Genomic DNA, 19,955 nt, shown 5'->3' with positions numbered 1-19,955 from the left:
ACTGTGGAGTATCAGCAGCTTGAGGACTGGAAATCCCATTGTGATTGTGCCAGTGATGGAACCCTGACGGTGGTGGATCTGACTTTCACCATCACAGCCTGCTCAAATCAATAGGATGGACTAGGCAGTCTGGCAAGGAGAATGTCCCAAATGTTGATTTCCTACTTTCCAGTACAAATAGGAAATTCATACAAGACAAAACATAACATTATTTCCAAAAAAATTTCCTCATATGGCTAAGCTAGTTCCCAAAGAAGTGAGTCATGTTAAAGTCATCGCCAACAGAAAACTCTCTGGTTCCAGTTAACTTGCTAGCTGATAATAAAGGATACTGTCATAAACTTTGGGGTTTTGGTGGTTTGATTTTATTCATGTATTTGATACATATTTCACCATATTGAACTAGCTATATAGAGTCAGGTGCTCAATCTCTTATTTGCAGCCTCGTCCTTGAGCAAGACGTTTAAATTAGACGGACTTGAATTTCAATAAAGTTAATATATGTTTATGAAGCATTTGGAGATTCTTAGGAAATTTTCTCTGGTAGTCTGTTTTTCTATAAGAAATTCAAAATGAAGGTAGAAATGATGTTTACAATAAGATGTCACTTAGGAACTTATTTCTTTGAAGAAATAAATCACATATGGAAAACTACTGTTAAATAATATTAATTGGCAAAGTTGTATTACATTTTAGGATTGTTGGGCTTAGATGGTTACATATGTAAAAATATGGTTCATTCGGTGAACTCCAGTTTATCCGTAATGCCTTTGTTTTCTAAAGTATTCTGAAGATTCTGAAGAATCGTGCATGAGAAGTCTTTATGGGCCAGGCCTAGATCTGGCTCCCATTACTCCTTTCCGTCAGTACACATTCTTTTGTTGTGAACTCAGTCATATGGCCCCACCTAACCGCAAGGGAGTCTTGGAAACAGAGTCTGTGTACCACTTACTCTCTGATGACAATAACTTTATAAGTTGTTTTCAGATTTGAAAGATTGAACGTTACATAAATAATGATGACATTGTTACCAATAGAAAGATTCTTTTGTGGTGTTTTAAGTCCCCTTTAATACAAGTGTAACCTACATTCTAATTTTACTTTTGTTTTCTTTATCTAATTAACCATGCAAATGAAGGGAAGAATTATTACTGTTTAACGAATGTTTTAAATTTAAAATACGTGATCTTTCTTTTTAAATTTATTTATTTTTTTATTGCGGTCACATTGGTTTATAACATTATATAAATTTCAGGCTTCTGTATACACTATATGATCTTTCTTTTACAGGAACACCAGATGCATTTTCGCAGTTACTCACCTGCCCATATTGTGATAGAGGCTATAAACGCTTTACCTCTCTAAAAGAACACATTAAATATCGCCATGAAAAGAATGAAGATAACTTTAGTTGCTCCCTGTGCAGTTACACCTTTGCATACAGAACCCAACTTGAACGTCACATGACATCACATAAATCAGGAAGAGAGCAAGTAAGTGGAATGACTGAGAGGTCACCAACTTTCCAAACTTTGAGAACTCAACCCTCCGTGGAAGCCAAGCGTTTTAATATACTGAAAAATTAACAGGATGTGCTAAAGTGTCTTATCTGCAGCCTTAGAAAAATGAAAGTGATTATTTATTTGATTATCTGATCATTTCTGAGTTAAAAAGCACATATGAACATTATTTTAGAAGTAACTAAGTTTTTTTTCTTTTTCAGATAAGATTCCTTTCATCTCGATTTAATTATTTTGCTTATACTGTAACAAATGCTTTTCTTAAGTTCATAACTAGATTTCAGAATGCATTCTACTAAAATGTTCAGTGTAGGAAAAATAAATATTGTTTACATAAACTACATGACTTAGTACTGACCAAATTGAGAAGAAAATCAAATAACAATAAAGTTTAATTTTCTGTGATCCGGTGACTACATTATTTATTCTCAGTATAAGTTACTGTGTTCTTTTTCCTACAGTAAGGGAAGTTGCCTCTTCTAAGAATCTAGTCTGAACACTCAATTTTCATATGATTTATTTTACTTCTATGTCACTTCACCTAAATTTCTAGAAGTATAAAGTTACATCTAAACTGTTGGCTCTATACTTAAGATTTAAAGTCAAAGAAGCTTTTGTCACTTGTCCTTCTGTTATAAGGTACTGGTAACTATACACAATCCAATTAATATTGACTTAATTCTAACTTTAAAAATCAAATATATATTCAACTGCCCAGGGTATGTTAAGGGTATATGTTATGGTTGGGGCACATGTCCAGTTTCTTATATCAAAGGAGTGTCAGTCCTTATAAACTGAATCTGTGAGAACTCTGCCCTATGTGTGTACCTAACATAAGTCGTACATCCCATAGAGAACAAGTTAGACCCTTTGCTAAGATGATGGTTAAACCAAAGAAAAAATTATAACAGAAACAGAATGATTGAACAGGGTCAACCTATCTTCTCAGGACCATGGCAAGAACACTCACAAAATAACAAAATAAATTGGGAGAGGCTAGCAATCAGGAAGTATCAGACCAAGATTTCCTGGGATAGGTTAGTAGTTAAGTTTGTGAAGGAGCACTTGAAATGGGAGAGGGCAGCAAAGAACGAAGAAGTTGATACGTAGAAGGAACTACTGAAGACAAACACCATCTATTTACCATCTGCCCCTGTAAGAACCTTACCAGGGACAATACAGAAGGGTGCTTTTCCATCTTAGAGTCCCAACGTTACCACAGTCGAGACAAGCCTGGGGAAAAGAGCCTATTCGTGTGACGTTTGGGGAGCAGACCCATCCTGCAACTTCTGCCCCCATAGCCTCTCTATAGCAAGGGCTCTTGTCAAAGGAAAGGATCTCCACAGGACAGATAGGATTGATGGTGAAAGCAGGAGATGCCATTATAAAAACCAATTGTAGGATTTCCAATGAGCGTGAAAGCCACTTTTGTGATGATTTTTCTGATGGGTATAAAGGCAGTAGGTTTTTATATGAAGTGTGTGGTCATACTAAGGTCAGAAAGGATCTGTGATAAATGTGGAGACCAAGAATGTGAGGAAATAAAATTGGGAGGTCTTGGAAACGACTTCTGTTACGAGGCAGCAAACTAAAGGGTAGAATGTCTTACTTGTTAGCCTTTGAAAATCATGCCACAGCTTAAAGATAAGCATTTCCATGTCTTGTTAATTATTCATTCAACAAATATCCGAGTTTCTGTTAGGTATCAGGCCCTGGTTGTGTATCTGTGTTTCTGTTATGTATCTAGGTGTTAAAAGCACAATAGTGAAAAAGATGAGCAAAGTCCCTGACAGTAGGGGGCATACGTCAGTAGCTGATATAAAACAGATATAAAATATAAAAACAGGTAGTACTAAGAGGACAGAAAGTGATGAATGCTGCTATTTTTTTTTTTTTTTTTTTACAAGATAGGGAGACCTTTCTGAGAATGGGGCATCTGAACTAAGAGCTGAATGAGATGAAGGAGCCCGTCTTGACATGTTTCGGGGAAGGGCATTCCAGTGAAAGGGCACAGAGTGAAACACACAAGGCCTTGAGGCAGAAGCCTCCCAGCATCACCAAGGAGCAGCAGGGCGGCCACCGTGAATAACGGGGAGAAGTATGGGTGAGGCCAGGGAGGTGTCGGCCAGATGACGTGGCCTGTGCAGGCCATGATGAAGACGGCTGATTGCATTCTAAAGTGTGATGGAGAAGCCTTTGAAAGGCGCTGAATTTTATTTTATTTTTTTCTTTTCTTTTTTGTATTTTTAAGGGAACACTGGCTGCTGGGTGTACAGATCAAGAGAAACAGAAATGGAAGCAAGGAGACCATTTAGAGGCTCTTGCTATAAGCCAGGCCAGAGGTGGGGTGGCTCTAAACCTGGTGGTGGTGACAGACATAATGAGGAATGCTGAATTCAGAATATATTCAGATGGCTTGCTGATGGATTGAGTAAGCGTGTAAGAGAAAGGGAGGAATCAAGGACTGCACCACAATTCGCGGCCTAAGCAATGACCAAATCAAATGAGGTGTGTTATTTACAAAGTTAGGAAGCTCTGGAGGAGGAGCTGATTTTCAGGAGAGAAATTAAGAATTCAGTGTTAATCATGTTAACAGATGCCCATCGCTTTCCAATTGGCAATATCGAAGAAGCAGTTGGCTGTAAGAGTCTGGAGGTGAGGGGAGAGGTCTAGAGATAAATTTGGGAGTTGTCACGATGTATTTGGTGTTTGAAGCCATGGTTTTGGATGAAGTAGGGCCTGTATGTAGGAAGTCCTCATTCTCTTTCTTTCCTGTATGAAAGACAAAAGGAGACTCCAGCTAGGATGGGCATGAAGCAAGCGGTACTTGAGTTTAAGCCTTTGAAGGATGAGTAGAATCTTAAAAGTTATAATTAAGGGGACACATAGCCAAGAAAAAAGGAATAGTATAAACCAAAGCAAGGAGATAGAGAAGAGCAGTATATGTGCAAAACACTGAGACTCCCTAAGTGACTGAGGCATGGACTTCTTACAGAGAACTGGTAAAGAGTGATCCTGCAAACTCGGGCTGTAGGCTTGGAATCTGTAGACTCACAATCCATCCTGAGAGGTCAGTGGGGTGCCTTGGGAGGCTTATGAGCAGGGTTTGATACAATTTAATTCAAGCAGTGCTTTCGTAAGATTAGTCTAATGGTGTAGAATACATTTAAATATATAAAAGTGGGTATTTGATAAACCAGACAGAAAGCAATTTTAATAATCTATATTTGGCTGAAAAAGATGGAAATATTTTTTAGAGTCATCAGGTTAAAGTCCATTTTGGAAATATCAAATATCAGAGACAGGATGAAGTGCTGGCAAAGCCCCGCCTTTTCTTTGGTTCAGGAGACTTTGTTCTTCCATCAGTGACTGTGCTTTAGGCAGAGTCCTGAAGGTTCTTGACCTCGCTGAATTAGCATGTAGACGAGACCATCTCCAGTTCCTAGTCAAGGATATGTTATCTTATTTTTGCTAAATACTATATTTCTTAGTAAAGTGTGATTCTGATACTTTAAATTGGCAAGTGGAGATTTTTCTCTGTCAAATTTCAGTTCCCACTACCACCCTCCTTTTTGGTAATAGTCCAAGGGTTAGATTTCTTTGAGTGCTACAATTTGAGGGCTTTAAAAAGCAAAATCATCACCAAAACATTACGTTTAGCTGATTGGATGTTCTTTTTCGAAAGCTTTTTCTGCTTTATAAATAAAATACCAATTCTTTCTTACAGAGACACGTGACGCAGTCTGGGGGTAATCGCAAGTTCAAGTGCACTGAATGTGGAAAAGCTTTCAAATACAAACACCATCTAAAAGAGCACTTAAGAATCCACAGTGGTAAACATTTGTTTTCTTTCTACACCTTGAATATCATAGCATATGTGGTAATAAATAAATATTATAATGTGATCTACACACATGATCAGAAACTCTTCGCTTTTCTTTTAGGATAAAGACTAATCTGGAGAAATTTTCTGTTTATAAGTTGGTATTTTTTTGGAGTCTTAATCTTTGATTAAAGTATATCAAGTTAATATAAAAAGTCATACTCCAAATTTCCTAATCGGAATATAGCATGTTTTAACAAGAGGCACAACCTTAAAGTACTTGAGCTTCCTGATGAACGTTAATATCATTGCCTCTTTTGCACAGTTACCAAGGGAATGAGAAAGGGTATAGAGGTACGATTCCCACAAGGAAACAAGGAGAGGAAGACACTGTGTACATGAGAGAAGTAGAAATGGAGCCCCAGATGGGAGATGGTGAGGGGCACGTGGAGTTAGCCAGAGCGGCAGCGTGAGCGGGGAGAGAACTGTAGCGTTCATGAGAACTGAATAGAAAAATGTGTTGCCCCATCATTGCACCTTTCTATTCCACGTCATCTTCTAAATCGTATTTCTAAATCGTAAAATGAATAGTATTATATGATAACAATATTGTGTCTATTTTAGAAACTTATAGGCAAAGAGAGCCATGTTTTCATTTCTTCAGAGGCTCTGCTTGAACAGAACCTGTAAAGACAACTTAGTAGCATCTTCCATTGCCCTGTGAAATCTGCTCGTCTCCTGATTAATTTTGATGTTACTTTGGATTTAAATAATCTTAACGAAAAAGAACTGTTAGCTAATGCATGGGAAATTATAGGTGTCTGCACACTGCTTATTTTGTGAAAACTATGGTATTGACATTTGTATTTTACAAACTCATCCTACAAAAAAAGTACAGTTGGGTAACTTTGTGAAGAAGGGTGGTTGGTGATGTCTATATTTTATCCTGGAAGTGTATTTCTACAAGTTTTACTGTAGTGTTCATTGGGAGCTAAATAATGTTAAAGTTACTACTTAAAAATGCTCAAACCAAGAGTCTTATGAAAACATTTTATTTTCGCATATCAATATTTCTGTCTTTTTGCAGCCTGCCACAGGAGTGTATTTCTTAGCTCCTGTGCAGTTTTCATCAATAATATATTTTTACCAACCTGCCTTCTGACCAGAGATGATTTGCGGTTGTTGATAAGAGATATAGCTCATTCAAGAGTTTTAAAAAATGTTGAGATTGGGGTGGAGGAGAAAATAAAGGAAAGCTTAGAGTAAGAATGATGTACAAAATGAATGTCACATGGTCGTATTATAGTCGTATAGGAAGATTTATCAGATCTGCAGATGATACAAAATTGGGAAGCACAGATCATAGGAAAGATTAAAATGCAGATCTAGAAACAAGAAGTTGATGTTTAATCACAAAATCCTGCATTGATGTTCAAAAATCAGTATCATTCAAGTAGTAAGTAGGGTCTTCGGTACCTACAGAAAAATTTTGAGTTTGGATGGTCGGAGCTTTATATAAGTTAACAGTGTGCTGCTGTCGCTGCTTCAAAAGCTAATGCAAATTTAGGCCATGGCAGGGAACACAGAACCCCCACTGTGTGCTGCACTGCCCATTCATTATGTATTTGTATCTGCCTCATTCTTAAAATTACCTAATATGTGAGGCTCGTACACATTTAATACAGCAAAAAAAATTAATTTAAAAATATATAAGAAAAATAAAGTTAAGAAAGTAAGGCTGGCATGAAGTAAACATGAAAGAAAATGAATACTATGGAATCGCATGCACATCCTGGAGGTGAAGCACAAATTAGACTCTGAGGCTGAGGAAGTGAAAAAACCACCACCAGTAACCGAGACCCAGAGTGTCTGTAAGTAACAAGCAATCCATTGCTGGCAAAAGCCCACCTCCTCCTGAGACGGAGTCCATAGAGAGAGTTGCTCCTTCAAGGCGTCATGAAGAGGAAAGAGCAGAATACAGTTCGTATCATACTCAGAAATACCCTTAAATAGTACTACGCAGAGCACGGGGGAGGGTTTTCTTTTTAAAATAAGATTCTTCAATAGAGGCCAGTGATATTTCACCACAGAGCAATTCAGAAAAAGCCTTGCTCCAGGGTGGCCACTGGATCCACTCCAGGTATACAGGTCTCTGAAGGCTGGGTTCATTCCAAGGAAAGATTTCCTAGCGGGGCCGCTCAGTGTCGTCCCAGGACTCGTACCAATCTGCAAGCTGTGTGTTACTGGTCCTGGAAGAGATACATACAGAAATGGAGATTAAGCATTTAGAAACTATTATACAAGACAGTGCTGTGACAGCTTTATTATATTTTACACAATATTAGTCCACAGTAGATTGGAAATTTTTTAAAAAATGAAAAAACAAAAAGGTCCTTCACTACAGATAATTTTGAAAGTATTGTTTAGAGTATCTAATAATGGATGAACAGCATATCCTTCGGGAAACCTCTGTAATTTTTTTTTCTCAGCTGAGTTTTTAAAAGGTATTGAGGATCAGGGTCTTCAGTTATACGCCCTAAAATTACTTGGCTTGTTGCCTACTTCTGAGCCCATGAAATGAGCCCTGTGCAGAATCCTGTGTGTTACCCATCCCTTGAACTCTGCACTGGGAGCTGAGGACAAGGCCACCACACCTCCACTCAGAGGTGAGATTAAGGAGCACCTGCACATGACCACAGGGGCTGCAAGCCTCCCCAGAAGATGACTTGGGGTTTGTTCCATGGCCTTCTAGTGATTTTAGCCTGGAAAAGTTTTACATCAGATGCAACCAAACCCCCACCTCAGCCATTAAAAGTAATCTCAGCATTTATAGTGCATCTGACCTTGAGCAGCACAGTTTGCTGATGTAAGCTCCAGGCTCTAGGAGTGGCAAACACTAACCCAAGTGCATGAGTTAGGTGATGCACTCGTGTTACAAACCATAAAGCTAGGAAGTTAGACACTAGCGGTTTTCCAACAAACATAGTGGCTTTATAATAATTGTTCTTCAGACTTTCTTTCTAGAAATGATAAAATATTAGGGTAATTCCCAACAATAATGATAATGATAACTAGCCTTAACTGGACACTTAACTATGTACAGCCACATTCTAGTTATGTGTATGCATTAACTCTCACAGTGACCCTATAAGGAGGTGCCACTATTTCCTACTTTTCCACTCATGAGAAAATGGAGGCTCAGAGAGCTTAATTAACTTGTCCAAAGTCACTCAGCTAGTACATAGCAAAGCTGGGGCTCTGCTGTAGGCATCCTGACTCCAAAGCCTTTACCCACTGAACTCCTCTACCTCCCTGTGTGTAAAGATAAGAAGAATCTCTATCGGAGGTGCTTATTTTCCTAGAGCAAGAGAACCTAGAGAGCAAGAGAACAGCATGTAGCTCATCTAAAAATGTTATCAAATAATTAAAAATGTTAAAATAGAGATATACTAGAACATATCCCTTGTTTTACCTCTACTGGAAATTTTTATTGGATGCATTTGGGGTATTGAATCATACTTCAGGCATCCCAAAAGAAAGATTGATAAACTGGGGGATTTCCAGAGGTGAGTTAGCAAGTGGGTAAGAGCTCTGAAAACCATGTGCCATGAGGAATGTTTGAAGGACCTGGGTATGCTTAACCTGCACGAGGGAAATTTAAGGATGCACATGACAGCACTGCATCAGCTCAAAATTCTGTTAGAGAAGAAGAGTTGGACTGGTTCTGCGTGGGTCAGAAGGGCAAACTAGGACAGGCAAGTAGGCATTCTGACAAGCTGGCTTTGGCTTTGTACTGAGCTCTGTCTCAGTAGAAGTGCATTTGAGGAGAATCACCAGTGTTTGTTGAGAGCACACCAAGAGTTTTGCTACATTATCTCATGTAACTGCTACAACACTCCAGTCAGGAGGTATCTACATTTATTTAACACACCAAGACACTGAAGCTTGAAAAGGTTAAGGAAACAGTATGTGAACCCACATCCATGGTCCTCAGCAGAGCCAGACGAGACGTTCTTCCACAGAGCTGTCCAGCAGGTAATAGCCTCCTTTTGATAAAGGAGTTTAAGCAGAGACTGGCCAATGTCAAGGATGATGTCAGATGAACTTTCACTGAGAAGGAGGCTGTCCTAGAGGGCTTCTTGGATCCCTCCCAATTCTAATATTTAATTCCTCAAATAATCAGATTTCTAAGAAAATGTACCTCACTTTTTTAGACTTTACAACATTGAAGTTACATTGCTAGCAGAGCTTACATTGGTTTCTCCCTGCTTTTATTTTAATTCACCTTAATTCTTAAAAAGAAAGGAGGAGAGAAAGAGCAGTATTTTGATACTGAGTAGATAAGTCAGCATCACTACATTTCATAATTCTACAATTAGTGATTGTTCATCTAAAATAGGTTTAATGAGCATCTTTGTGACTTGCACGGTAATAGGCGCAAGGGAAAAATGGCGCACAGGACCCAGAGGTTCCTGCCATTGAAACTGAGAGTCTGAAATTAGGGAACTATAACTATAAATTAAAACTAAGGTGAAAAATCAGGGTTGTCTGAAAATATTCCATTTAGCTCAGTGCTTCTCAAAATTTTCTACACCAACCGTCAAGTATCCCTAACAGCCAAGAAGAAGAAATGCCTTGGCCTCCTGGAAGGTCTAGGGTGACACCTTGAAGGAGGTCTCTATGTGCAAGAAGTGTTTTTGACATGGTGTTTTTTCCTAACAAGTCACACCAATGTTGCATTTGTGCAACATAGTATAGTCTGTGGTTTAATATAAAAATAGTGTTTTAAATCACCATAACCACTGACACTAAAATTGAAACTCCAAGATGATTTGCATACCCACTAGAACGTTACTTTATATCTCCAGGAATACGTACATCCCAGTTTAATAAGCCAAGGCTTATAGCAATACTTTATGTTTAAAGTTTTCTTCCCATTGAGAAAGACATTTTCAAGGAAAACTTATGGATGTCGGAAGGATAGGTATTCATACTTGGTAAGTCTTACGGGAGATTTTACTTACTTTTCTTTCCTCTAATAGTAATTTCTCCTCCAGATGGTAAGTAGAGTGAAATATAGAAAATTACATAAGTTGGTGAAACAGGATCAGAAACAAAATTACTTGACAGAGTAGGATCTCATTATTTTTCGTATTTGAGAATGATCTGCAGTTGTAAAGGTCAGCAGAAGTGTTGCACACACATGCTGAGATTTCCTTATTGGCTAGCATGGGTAGCTCGAATGAAGGTGGGCCTCGCGTTTATGACATCTGTGTAGGTTTTGAACTTAAAATGATGATTCTAAGTACAGTTATTTCACAAGCATACTTGGTAGCCTCTTTTTAAATTGATATTGCTTGTTTTAGGGAAAACGTGGATGCACAGAAATTTATGAATATAATTTTTTTTCTTTAGGAGAGAAGCCATATGAATGCCCAAACTGCAAGAAACGTTTTTCCCATTCTGGTTCCTATAGCTCACACATAAGCAGTAAGAAATGCATCAGCTTGATGCCCGTGAATGGGCGACCGAGAACAGGACTCAAGACGTCTCAGTGTTCCTCACCATCTCTTTCGGCATCACCAGGCAGTCCCACACGGCCACAGATACGGCAGAAGATAGAGAATAAACCCCTTCAAGAACAACTTTCTGTAAACCAAATTAAAACTGAACCTGTGGATTATGAATTCAAGCCCATAGTGGTTGCTTCAGGAATCAACTGTTCAACCCCTTTACAAAACGGGGTTTTTAGTGGTGGTGGCCCATTACAGGCAACCAGTTCTCCTCAGGGTGTGGTGCAAGCTGTTGTTCTGCCAACAGTTGGTTTGGTGTCTCCCATAAGTATCAATTTAAGTGATATTCAGAATGTACTTAAAGTGGCAGTAGACGGTAATGTAATACGGCAAGTTTTGGAGAATAATCAAGCCAATCTTGCGTCCAAAGAACAAGAAACAATCAGTGCTTCATCCATACAGCAAAGTGGCCATTCTGTTATTTCAGCCATCAGTCTTCCTTTGGTTGATCAAGATGGAACAACCAAAATTATCATTAACTACAGTCTTGAGCAGCCTAGCCAACTTCAAGTTGTTCCTCAAAATTTAAAAAAAGAAAATCCAGTCCCCACAAACAGTTGCAAAAGTGAAAAGTTACCAGAAGATCTTACTGTTAAGTCTGAGAAGGACAAAAGCTTTGAAGGAGGAGTGAGTGACAGCACTTGCCTTCTGTGTGACGACTGTCCAGGAGACATCGATGCCCTTCCAGAGCTGAAGCACTATGGCCTCGAGCAGTCTGCGCAGCCTCCTCCGCTCCCCGCGCCCGACGCCGAGAAGGCCGAGTCCTCTGTTCCCTCAGGTTCTGGAGATGGCAGTTTGTCTCCCAGTCAGCCACCTTTAAAGAACCTCTTGTCCCTTCTAAAAGCATATTATGCTTTGAATGCACAACCAAGTGCAGAAGAGCTCTCGAAAATTGCTGATTCAGTAAACCTGCCGCTGGATGTAGTAAAAAAGTGGTTTGAAAAGATGCAAGCTGGACAGATTTCAGTGCAGTCTTCTGAACCGTCTTCTCCTGAACCAAGCAAAGGAAACATCCCTGCACAGAACGGTGATCAGCCTCAGTCGACAAGTGCAAATGAATCCCAGGACAGCACAACAAACCTCCAGAGTCCGCTGAAGATAACTGACTCTCCCATTCTCCCAGTGGGATTGGCCGTCAATGGTTCCAGAAGCAGCACATCATCCCCGTCACCTCTAAACCTTTCCTCGTGCAGAAGTACACAGGGCTACTTGTACACAGCGGAAGGTGCGCAAGAAGAGCCGCAAGTAGAACCTCTGGATCTTTCACTACCAAAGCAACAGGGAGAATTATTGGAAAGGTCAACTATCACTAGTGTTTACCAGAACAGTGTTTATTCTGTCCAGGAAGAACCCTTGAACTTGTCTTGTGCAAAAAAGGAGCCACAAAAGGACAGTTGTGTTACAGACTCAGAACCAGTTGTAAATGTAATCCCACCAAGTGCCAACCCCATAAATATTGCTATTCCTACAGTCACTGCCCAGTTACCCACAATCGTGGCCATTGCTGACCAGAACAGTGTTCCGTGCTTGCGAGCACTAGCTGCCAATAAGCAGACTATTCTGATTCCCCAGGTGGCTTACACATACTCGACTACAGTCAGCCCTGCAGTCCAGGAGCCACCCTTGAAAGTGATCCAGCCAAATGGAAATCAGGTAAAAAAAAAAAAAGGCTCCCATCTTAGATCTGTTTGGTAAAATGCTCGTTTGACTTATTTCAATGAATTTTTTCTAATAAGAATCAGTCACTATAGAGCCAAACAGGTACATATGGTCATTTTTGAAAGGAAATAGCTGAATGTTTGCTTTAACTTTTGTGACATTATGTATCCAGTTGGTTACTAATCCAAGGTATGGTCATCAGCTAAAGGTTAAAGTGTTATTCCGCCATGAAAAGTGATCAGTCTCAGCTAAGGACTTGACTCTTTGAAGCTAGAAAGAGAAAAGAAAAATTGGAATATTCACTAATTAGATTTCTGTTTTTACACTTATATTCCCAATATTAGTATTGGTTTCTGCCTTGATTATGGTTATTAATAAATGAAAACATGTCTCCATTCACAGACACTTTGCACCAGGCCAACTTAGCTGTCACTTTTTGTGTTAACATCTCTGTTTATAAAAGGCTTTAATTAAACAAACAAGAATTAGGTATACAAAGAACTCCTCTAGTGAATATACTGATCATTTTATGAGCTGTAAGCTGAGCAGTGTTCAGTCATAATTAATATATATGAGGAAATATGGTTATGAATCTGTATATTCATTCTCCTCTTTAACTTTCCCCCAAAATCCATGATAGCTTTGGATAGAGCCATTTTGTGTGACTGTTGTGTGTCTCCTTGTCCAGCCTTTTCCTGTGTCACTAACCTTGATGTCTCCCCATTGTTTACATCAATTTCTGATTGAATCAAATGAATACTAGAGATGAATTTGATCTTTTATTCAAATATTTGCTATAAATAGGTGCAGTTAAAATAATTACAATATCCTGTTCAAAATATATTGCTGCTTTTTTTTCCCCTTAAATATTGCTACCAATCGGGTTTCCTATAATTGTGATAACTCTTGAAGGGGATTTTCACATGACCAGTGAATTCATCTAGAATTTTAGTATATAGAACCCTTTGCACACTTGTGAATAATAAAGGGGAACCACTGACATTCCACTCAATCATATGACTGGATCAAATAGCAATGAAAGTGGAGTCTGGCTACTTTAGCTCCCACTGGCAGCTCACAAATGACCCAGACAAGTGGCCGTCCCTATTCTGCCTTACAAAGCCAGAAGAAATGTGAAAAACCTTTGAACTGTGAGAAAATTTGTGGAGTTGGAGGCAATAGAGTGGAAGATGTTAGAAAAGACATGAGAGTCTTAGGGGATGCAGTTTCCTACAGGCCCCTGCAGGATGCTCCTGCCTCCACGAGAGCCTCCTGCCTGGTCTCCCTGAGGCGGCCAGACGTGCTTTTATTCCGCTGAAATTCTAAAGATTCATTTTGACTAACAAGTGCTCTTGTTTAAAATTATAGACCCTCCTGTGTTGTTGTCCATCTTGCTCCTCAGAAAAGTGATAGAGCAAACCTCTTTTTTCAAGGAGACCACACAGGTTAGTTCGTTGAACTCTGAAGTTCTGGAAGATACATTTAAAGGCCACCTTTAAAAAATAGAATCTTAATTTGTGCTTAGTGAAACCCAGAATGAAAAAATCAAGGTAAATGTTGCAGGTAGAAATTAGTGATTATTTAAAAAACTCATAAGTTAAAACTTTCTGCAAATTTCTCATAAAGCGATGATTCACATGGAGCTAAGTAAATCTGGTTACTACACAATTTACATACTTTCTCTTTGGTGTCCTTTCTTGTCAGTGCCAATGGACCATATGTTTTGTTACAGTTGTGACTGTCTCACCCCATCCTCACTTCTGTCTGTATCAGCCCCGCCTATCATGCAGCCGTGCTTGGAGCCCATGTGCTTGCTTGGGTCAAGTTGTTGAAAGTATAAGTCAAAGTAGTTCTTTAACCCATACTTTTATTTATGTCTCTTGTTTATCTTTTAATTTTAAACTACATTTTCTTACTCCTTTTTTTCCCTTCAGGATGAAAGGCAAGACACTAGCTCAGAAGGAGTATCAAATGTAGAGGATCAGAATGACTCTGATTCCACACCACCCAAAAAGAAAATGCGGAAGACAGAAAATGGAATGTATGCCTGTGATTTGTGTGATAAGATATTCCAAAAGAGCAGCTCATTACTGAGACATAAATATGAACACACAGGTATGTCAATGAACCTGATGGTTTTTGAAAATGAATTAGAAGGTTTTTCCACAACCTGAAGTGAGGATTTTATTTGCTTCATGCCACCATTTTATTGCATAGTTGTGTTCTTATTTTGCAGGTAAAAGACCTCACGAGTGTGGAATCTGTAAAAAGGCATTTAAACACAAACATCATTTGATTGAACACATGCGATTACATTCTGGAGAAAAGCCCTATCAATGTGACAAATGTGGAAAGCGTTTCTCACACTCTGGGTCTTATTCTCAACACATGAATCATCGCTACTCCTATTGCAAGAGAGAAGCAGAAGAGCGCGACGGCGCGGAGCAGGAAGAGGCAGGACCCGAAGTCCTGACGAGCGAGCATGTTGGCGCTAGGGCCTCTCCCTCCCAGGTCGACTCGGATGAGAGAGAGAGTTTGACGAGGGAAGAAGATGAAGACAGTGAAAAGGAGGAAGAGGAGGAGGAGGATAAAGAGATGGAAGAACTGCAGGAAGAAAAAGAATGTGAAAAACCACAAGGGGATGAGGAAGAAGAGGAGGAAGAGGAGATGGAGGAAGAGGAGGCGGAAGAGGCGGAGAACGAGGGGGAAGGAGCAAAGACTGAAGGTCTGACGCCGGAGGACGGCGCTGTAAAGCCCGCGAGCGGCCCAGACCACAAAGTCAGCGAGGATAGCGAGCAGGCGTCCGAAGAAAAAACAAATGAAGCCTAATTGTTTTTCTAGAAGGAAAATAAATTCTAATTGGTAATGAAGTTTGTTCTATATTATACATGCTTTTCATGGAAACACAGTAACCTGTATACTGTGATTTCTGTTCACTACTGTGTAAAGTAAAAATTTAAAAAAATATAAAATACAAAAAAAACAAAACCACACAAAAAAAAAATCCGGGTGTGCCTGAACCTCAGACCTAGTAATTTTTCATGCATTTTTCAAAGTTAGGAACAAGTTTGTAACATGAAGCAGATTAGAAAACTTTGTGACTCAGAAAGCAAAGATTTAACAGGTTAAAGGAAACTGGTTAATTAGGTAAGCATCTGGCATTGTTTCATTTTATCAGTATTAATTATCACTTTTATGTTGGTTTATTCTTAAGCTGTACAATTGGGAGAAATTTTATAATTTTTTATTGGTAAACATATGCTAAATCCGCTTCAGTATTTTATTATGTTTTTTAAAATGTGAGAACTTCTGCACTACAAAATTCCCTTCACAGAGAAGTATAATGCAGTTCCAAACCGTGCTAACTACCTTTTATAAATTCAATCTAGAAGGTAGTAATTTCTGATCTTTAGACGTCATAGTAGAGCGTGTTATCATTTAAAGTGTATTGTTAGCCTTAAGAAAGCAGCCGATAGAACAACTGAAGTTTCTTACTCATGTGGTTAAAAATGATGTTCAAAAGGTGTCGAGTTCTGACACAGGGACTAGCAGTGTTAATACTGGCAAGGACAGCGGAGTCGTGAGAATCAGTGTTTGTAATGTGTTTGAGTATGTGGTAATAAACATGAAGGATATGATATGAAGCTTTGTATCTCCTTTGGCCTTAAGCAAGACCTGTGTGCTCTAAGTGCCATTTAGCAGTATTTTCCAGGCTCTAGCCCGCCTTCGTTCAGTGTGTGGCCTACAATAACTAGCATTTGTTGATTTGTTTGTTCTATCAAAATTCCAAAATAAAACTTAAAACCACTGACTCTGTCAGAGAAACCGAAACACTGGGACATTTCATCCTCTAATTCCTCAGTATTCATTTTGTGTTAATTGACTTTCAGAATTTCTCTACAGCAATGAAAGGGAAATTTTCTAATCTGCTTTATCCATGTACTTGCATTTCAGACATGGACATGCCATTGTTATTTGGCTCATAACTGTTTCCAAATGTTAGTTATTATGGACCCAGTTTATTAACAACATTAGCTGATTTTTACCTATCAGTATTATTTTATTTCTTTTAGTTTATAGATCTGTGCAACATTTTTGTACTGTATGTCTTCAAACCTGGCAGTATTAATACCCTTCTTACTGACATATGTACTTTTAGTTTTAGAAAACTTTTATATTTATGTGTCTTATTTTTATATTTCTTTATTTATTACACAGTGTAGTGTATAATACTGTAGTTTGTATTAATACAATAATATATTTTAGTATGAAAATTTGGAAAGTTGATAAGATTTAAAGTAGAGATGCAATTGGTTCTCTTGCATTGAGATTTGATTTAACAGTGTTATGTTAACATTTATACTTGCCTTGGACTGTAGAACAGAATTTAAATGGGAATGTATTAGTTTTACAACTACAATCAAGTCATTTTACCTTTACCCAGTTTTTATTATAAAACTCTTAAATTTTGAAATTCACTGTGTGACTAATAGCATGATGCGCTGCAGTTTTATTAAGAGATTAGCTAACCATAAACCTCTCATTTCCTTAGCCAAATTAGGATAACCTTATATAAACAGTGTTGGGAACAACGTTTAACATTTTGTGCCAATTTGTTCCTGTATTCATGTATGTAAGTTACAAATCTGACTCTTCATTTTTAAGTTCCTTGTTAGACCATGGTCATTTTCTAGTTTTTTACCAGACTCCCCCATCTCACAATAAAATGCATCAACAAGCCTGACCTGCTGTCATTCTTTTAATCATTATCAGGATTTTCTTGGGAAAACTTTCTGTGAAATGGGATAGTACACTGTCATCCTACACTTCATTTAGCTTGGGCTGAGTTTGGGTAACAAACTAAATGTTTTAAACATTTACCACTAAATTATGGATTTTCTTGTGGCTAAATGTTTCTGGGAAGGTCAGAGTTGACAACTACAGGCCTCCTCAGAGGTCTCCCCCTCTTCCTGAAACCCTTAACCCTCCACCCTTGACCCCATGACCTCTCATCCTCCCTCTGGGTCACTTCAGGGAAGCCTGGGTTTAGATGCCTGTCCTCTGCGTTCCCACAGCTCCTGGTGCCCTTCTTATCCCGGCTGTTATCCCCTCCCCACTGGGAGCAGGGACCTTGTCTGCCAAAGCCACTGTCACGTCCCCAGTGCCTAGCAGAGTGCCTAGCACTAGTAGATGCAACCATTTTTTTTTTAACGAAAATATTACTTGCACATTAACGGAGCTCAGCTATGTTTTTACTACTCTTTTGCTTCTAATGCCAGAACATATATGTTAAGTGATTCCAGCAATTTAATAATTTTCTAATTTGGATCCTATTAAACACTAGGCATAATAGAGAAATAGTCAATTATACCTTCTTTTTCTGTTACCTTACTGTTCTGATTTAAGAGTTGATTGCTAAGTGTCTTTCTGGCACTTAACCTCATGATGCCTGTGGGTATGACTGCGTCCAATAGGAGTGATAGGACCAATCCTAGTAGACACTGTTTATTTTAGGACTCACTTATCTTTCTGGGGCCTCATGTTCCTGGGTGCTTGTTAACATCATGTCACTTCATAGCAGTTACTGAGAACAGCTATCCTGTAGACCAACTTACTGTATAGGGCTAGGAAATAAGAATAAATAACCCTGCCTTAGGAAACATTCATACTATCATCAGTGTAATAGGAAGCTCAAAGAAGGCAGTGTTTGATACACATGGATAAATGACTAATAAAGGAATCTAGGCGTTCTCGGGGAAGTTTTGAAAAGGAAAACATGTGAACCTTTTCCAGTATTCCCTCAAGTCACACAGCAGCAGTGCCGTATGTTATGTACTGGTGCCATTCACGGGTGCTTCACTGCTTTTACCAAAACTAATTTTCATGAAAGCCTTCGAAAACATGAAGACCACGTCCTGGGAACACATACACATTAAGTAGCAGAATAAGTATTTGAACACAGGCCTACCTGATGCCAAGATCCATACTCTTAACTAGCCTATATCACATCTCATGGAAGAGTAGCTTACACTGTCTACATTTAAACTCAAGTCCAGCCTTAAAGAATCTGAGTAGAAAATGTCAGTAAGACTAATATACATTTCATAATATGGCGAAAAAGAAAAGGAAAGGCATGGGATTTTTCAGATATGTGTGCAAACTTAAAATTAGCCTTGAAAACATGAAATTGTAAACTTGGAACAGATCTTTTAAGATCAATGGGAGGATATATTAGGACATCAAAATATGGACTTTGTCCTTGAACCTAAAAAAAAGCAGAAGCTCCTCTGCTCTAATGAATGAATACATTCCGTTCAACAGCAGAATACACATTTTTTTCGCAACACATGGGACATTCATGAAAAGAAATCATAGGCCGTAAAACAATTCTCAATTGAAAAAAATTGCAAAGTGATTTCTCTGACTACAAGAGAATTAGATTAGAAATGAATAACATATATCTGAAAAATTCCCCCAAATTATTGGAAATTAGCACATTTCTAAGTAACCCATGGGTAAAAAAAAAATTACAATTATAAAATATGAACAAATGAAACATATCAAAACTTGTAGTGTGCAGCAAAAGTGCATATAGGAAAATCTGTAACATTAAATACTTATATAGAAAAGAATACAGGACTCAATCATTTAAGCTTTCACCTTAAGAAACTAGAAAAAAAATTAAACCCAAACCAAGCAGAAAGGAGGCAATAATAAAAGAAATGAATGGCATAGAAAACAGGAAAACAATAGAATAAAGCAATGAAATCAGAATCTGATTCTTTGGAAAGATTAAAGAAATTGATAAGCCTCTAGTCAGATCAAAGAAAGGAGACATAAATTGCCAATAACAAGAATGAGAAAGGAGACATTCTTACAGATCCTATATAACAAAAGGGTAAATTATGAACTTTATGCCAATGAATTTGACAACTTTGATGAAAATAACTCATTTCATGAAAGACCCAAAACACCAAAACTCACTAAGTGAGAAATAGATAACCTGTAAAGTCCAATATCAAAGAAATTTCTAGTTAAAAATCTTCCCATAAAGAAAACTCCAGGCCCAGGTAATTTCACTGGAGAATTCTACCAAATATTTAAGGAAGGTATGATACCAATTCTACACAAACTCCTCCAGAAAATATAAGAAAATACTTCCCACCTTAGTCTGTGATGCTGGCATTGACCTGATATGAAAACCAGAAAATGATGTTACAAGCAACAAAAATTACACGCCAATATCCCTCATGAATGTAATGCAACAATCAACAAAATATTAGGAAATCAATTTGAACAATATATCAAAAGGAAAATACATCATGACCAAGTGGGATTTATCTCAGGGTTGCAGAGTTGGTTTAGCATTCCAGTATCAAT

General features: G+C 38.3%; 1 protein-coding gene across 28 annotated transcripts in view; it reads left to right on the top strand.

Moving 5' to 3' along the window:
- The window catches only part of ZEB1 (zinc finger E-box binding homeobox 1), a 180,216-nt gene extending 162,897 nt beyond the window's left edge, over positions 1-17,319 (top strand). For all 28 annotated transcript variants that reach the window (XM_044762485.2, XM_070501127.1, XM_044762484.2 and 25 more), the window contains 5 exons: positions 1,291-1,493; positions 5,248-5,353; positions 10,759-12,569; positions 14,510-14,690; positions 14,812-17,319. In XM_044762485.2, the coding sequence (XP_044618420.1) occupies positions 1,291-1,493; positions 5,248-5,353; positions 10,759-12,569; positions 14,510-14,690; positions 14,812-15,404 (2,894 nt within the window). In that variant the 3' untranslated portion in view covers positions 15,405-17,319. The remainder of the gene's footprint in view (positions 1-1,290; positions 1,494-5,247; positions 5,354-10,758; positions 12,570-14,509; positions 14,691-14,811) is intronic.
- Positions 17,320-19,955: the final 2,636 nt, after the last annotated feature.

The sequence above is a fragment of the Equus asinus genome, chromosome 29 (assembly GCF_041296235.1).
Source record: "Equus asinus isolate D_3611 breed Donkey chromosome 29, EquAss-T2T_v2, whole genome shotgun sequence".
Lineage (NCBI taxonomy): Eukaryota > Metazoa > Chordata > Mammalia > Perissodactyla > Equidae > Equus > Equus asinus.
The sequence above is the reverse complement of the archived record's forward strand: the minus strand, read 5'-3'. Positions and strand labels throughout refer to the sequence as shown.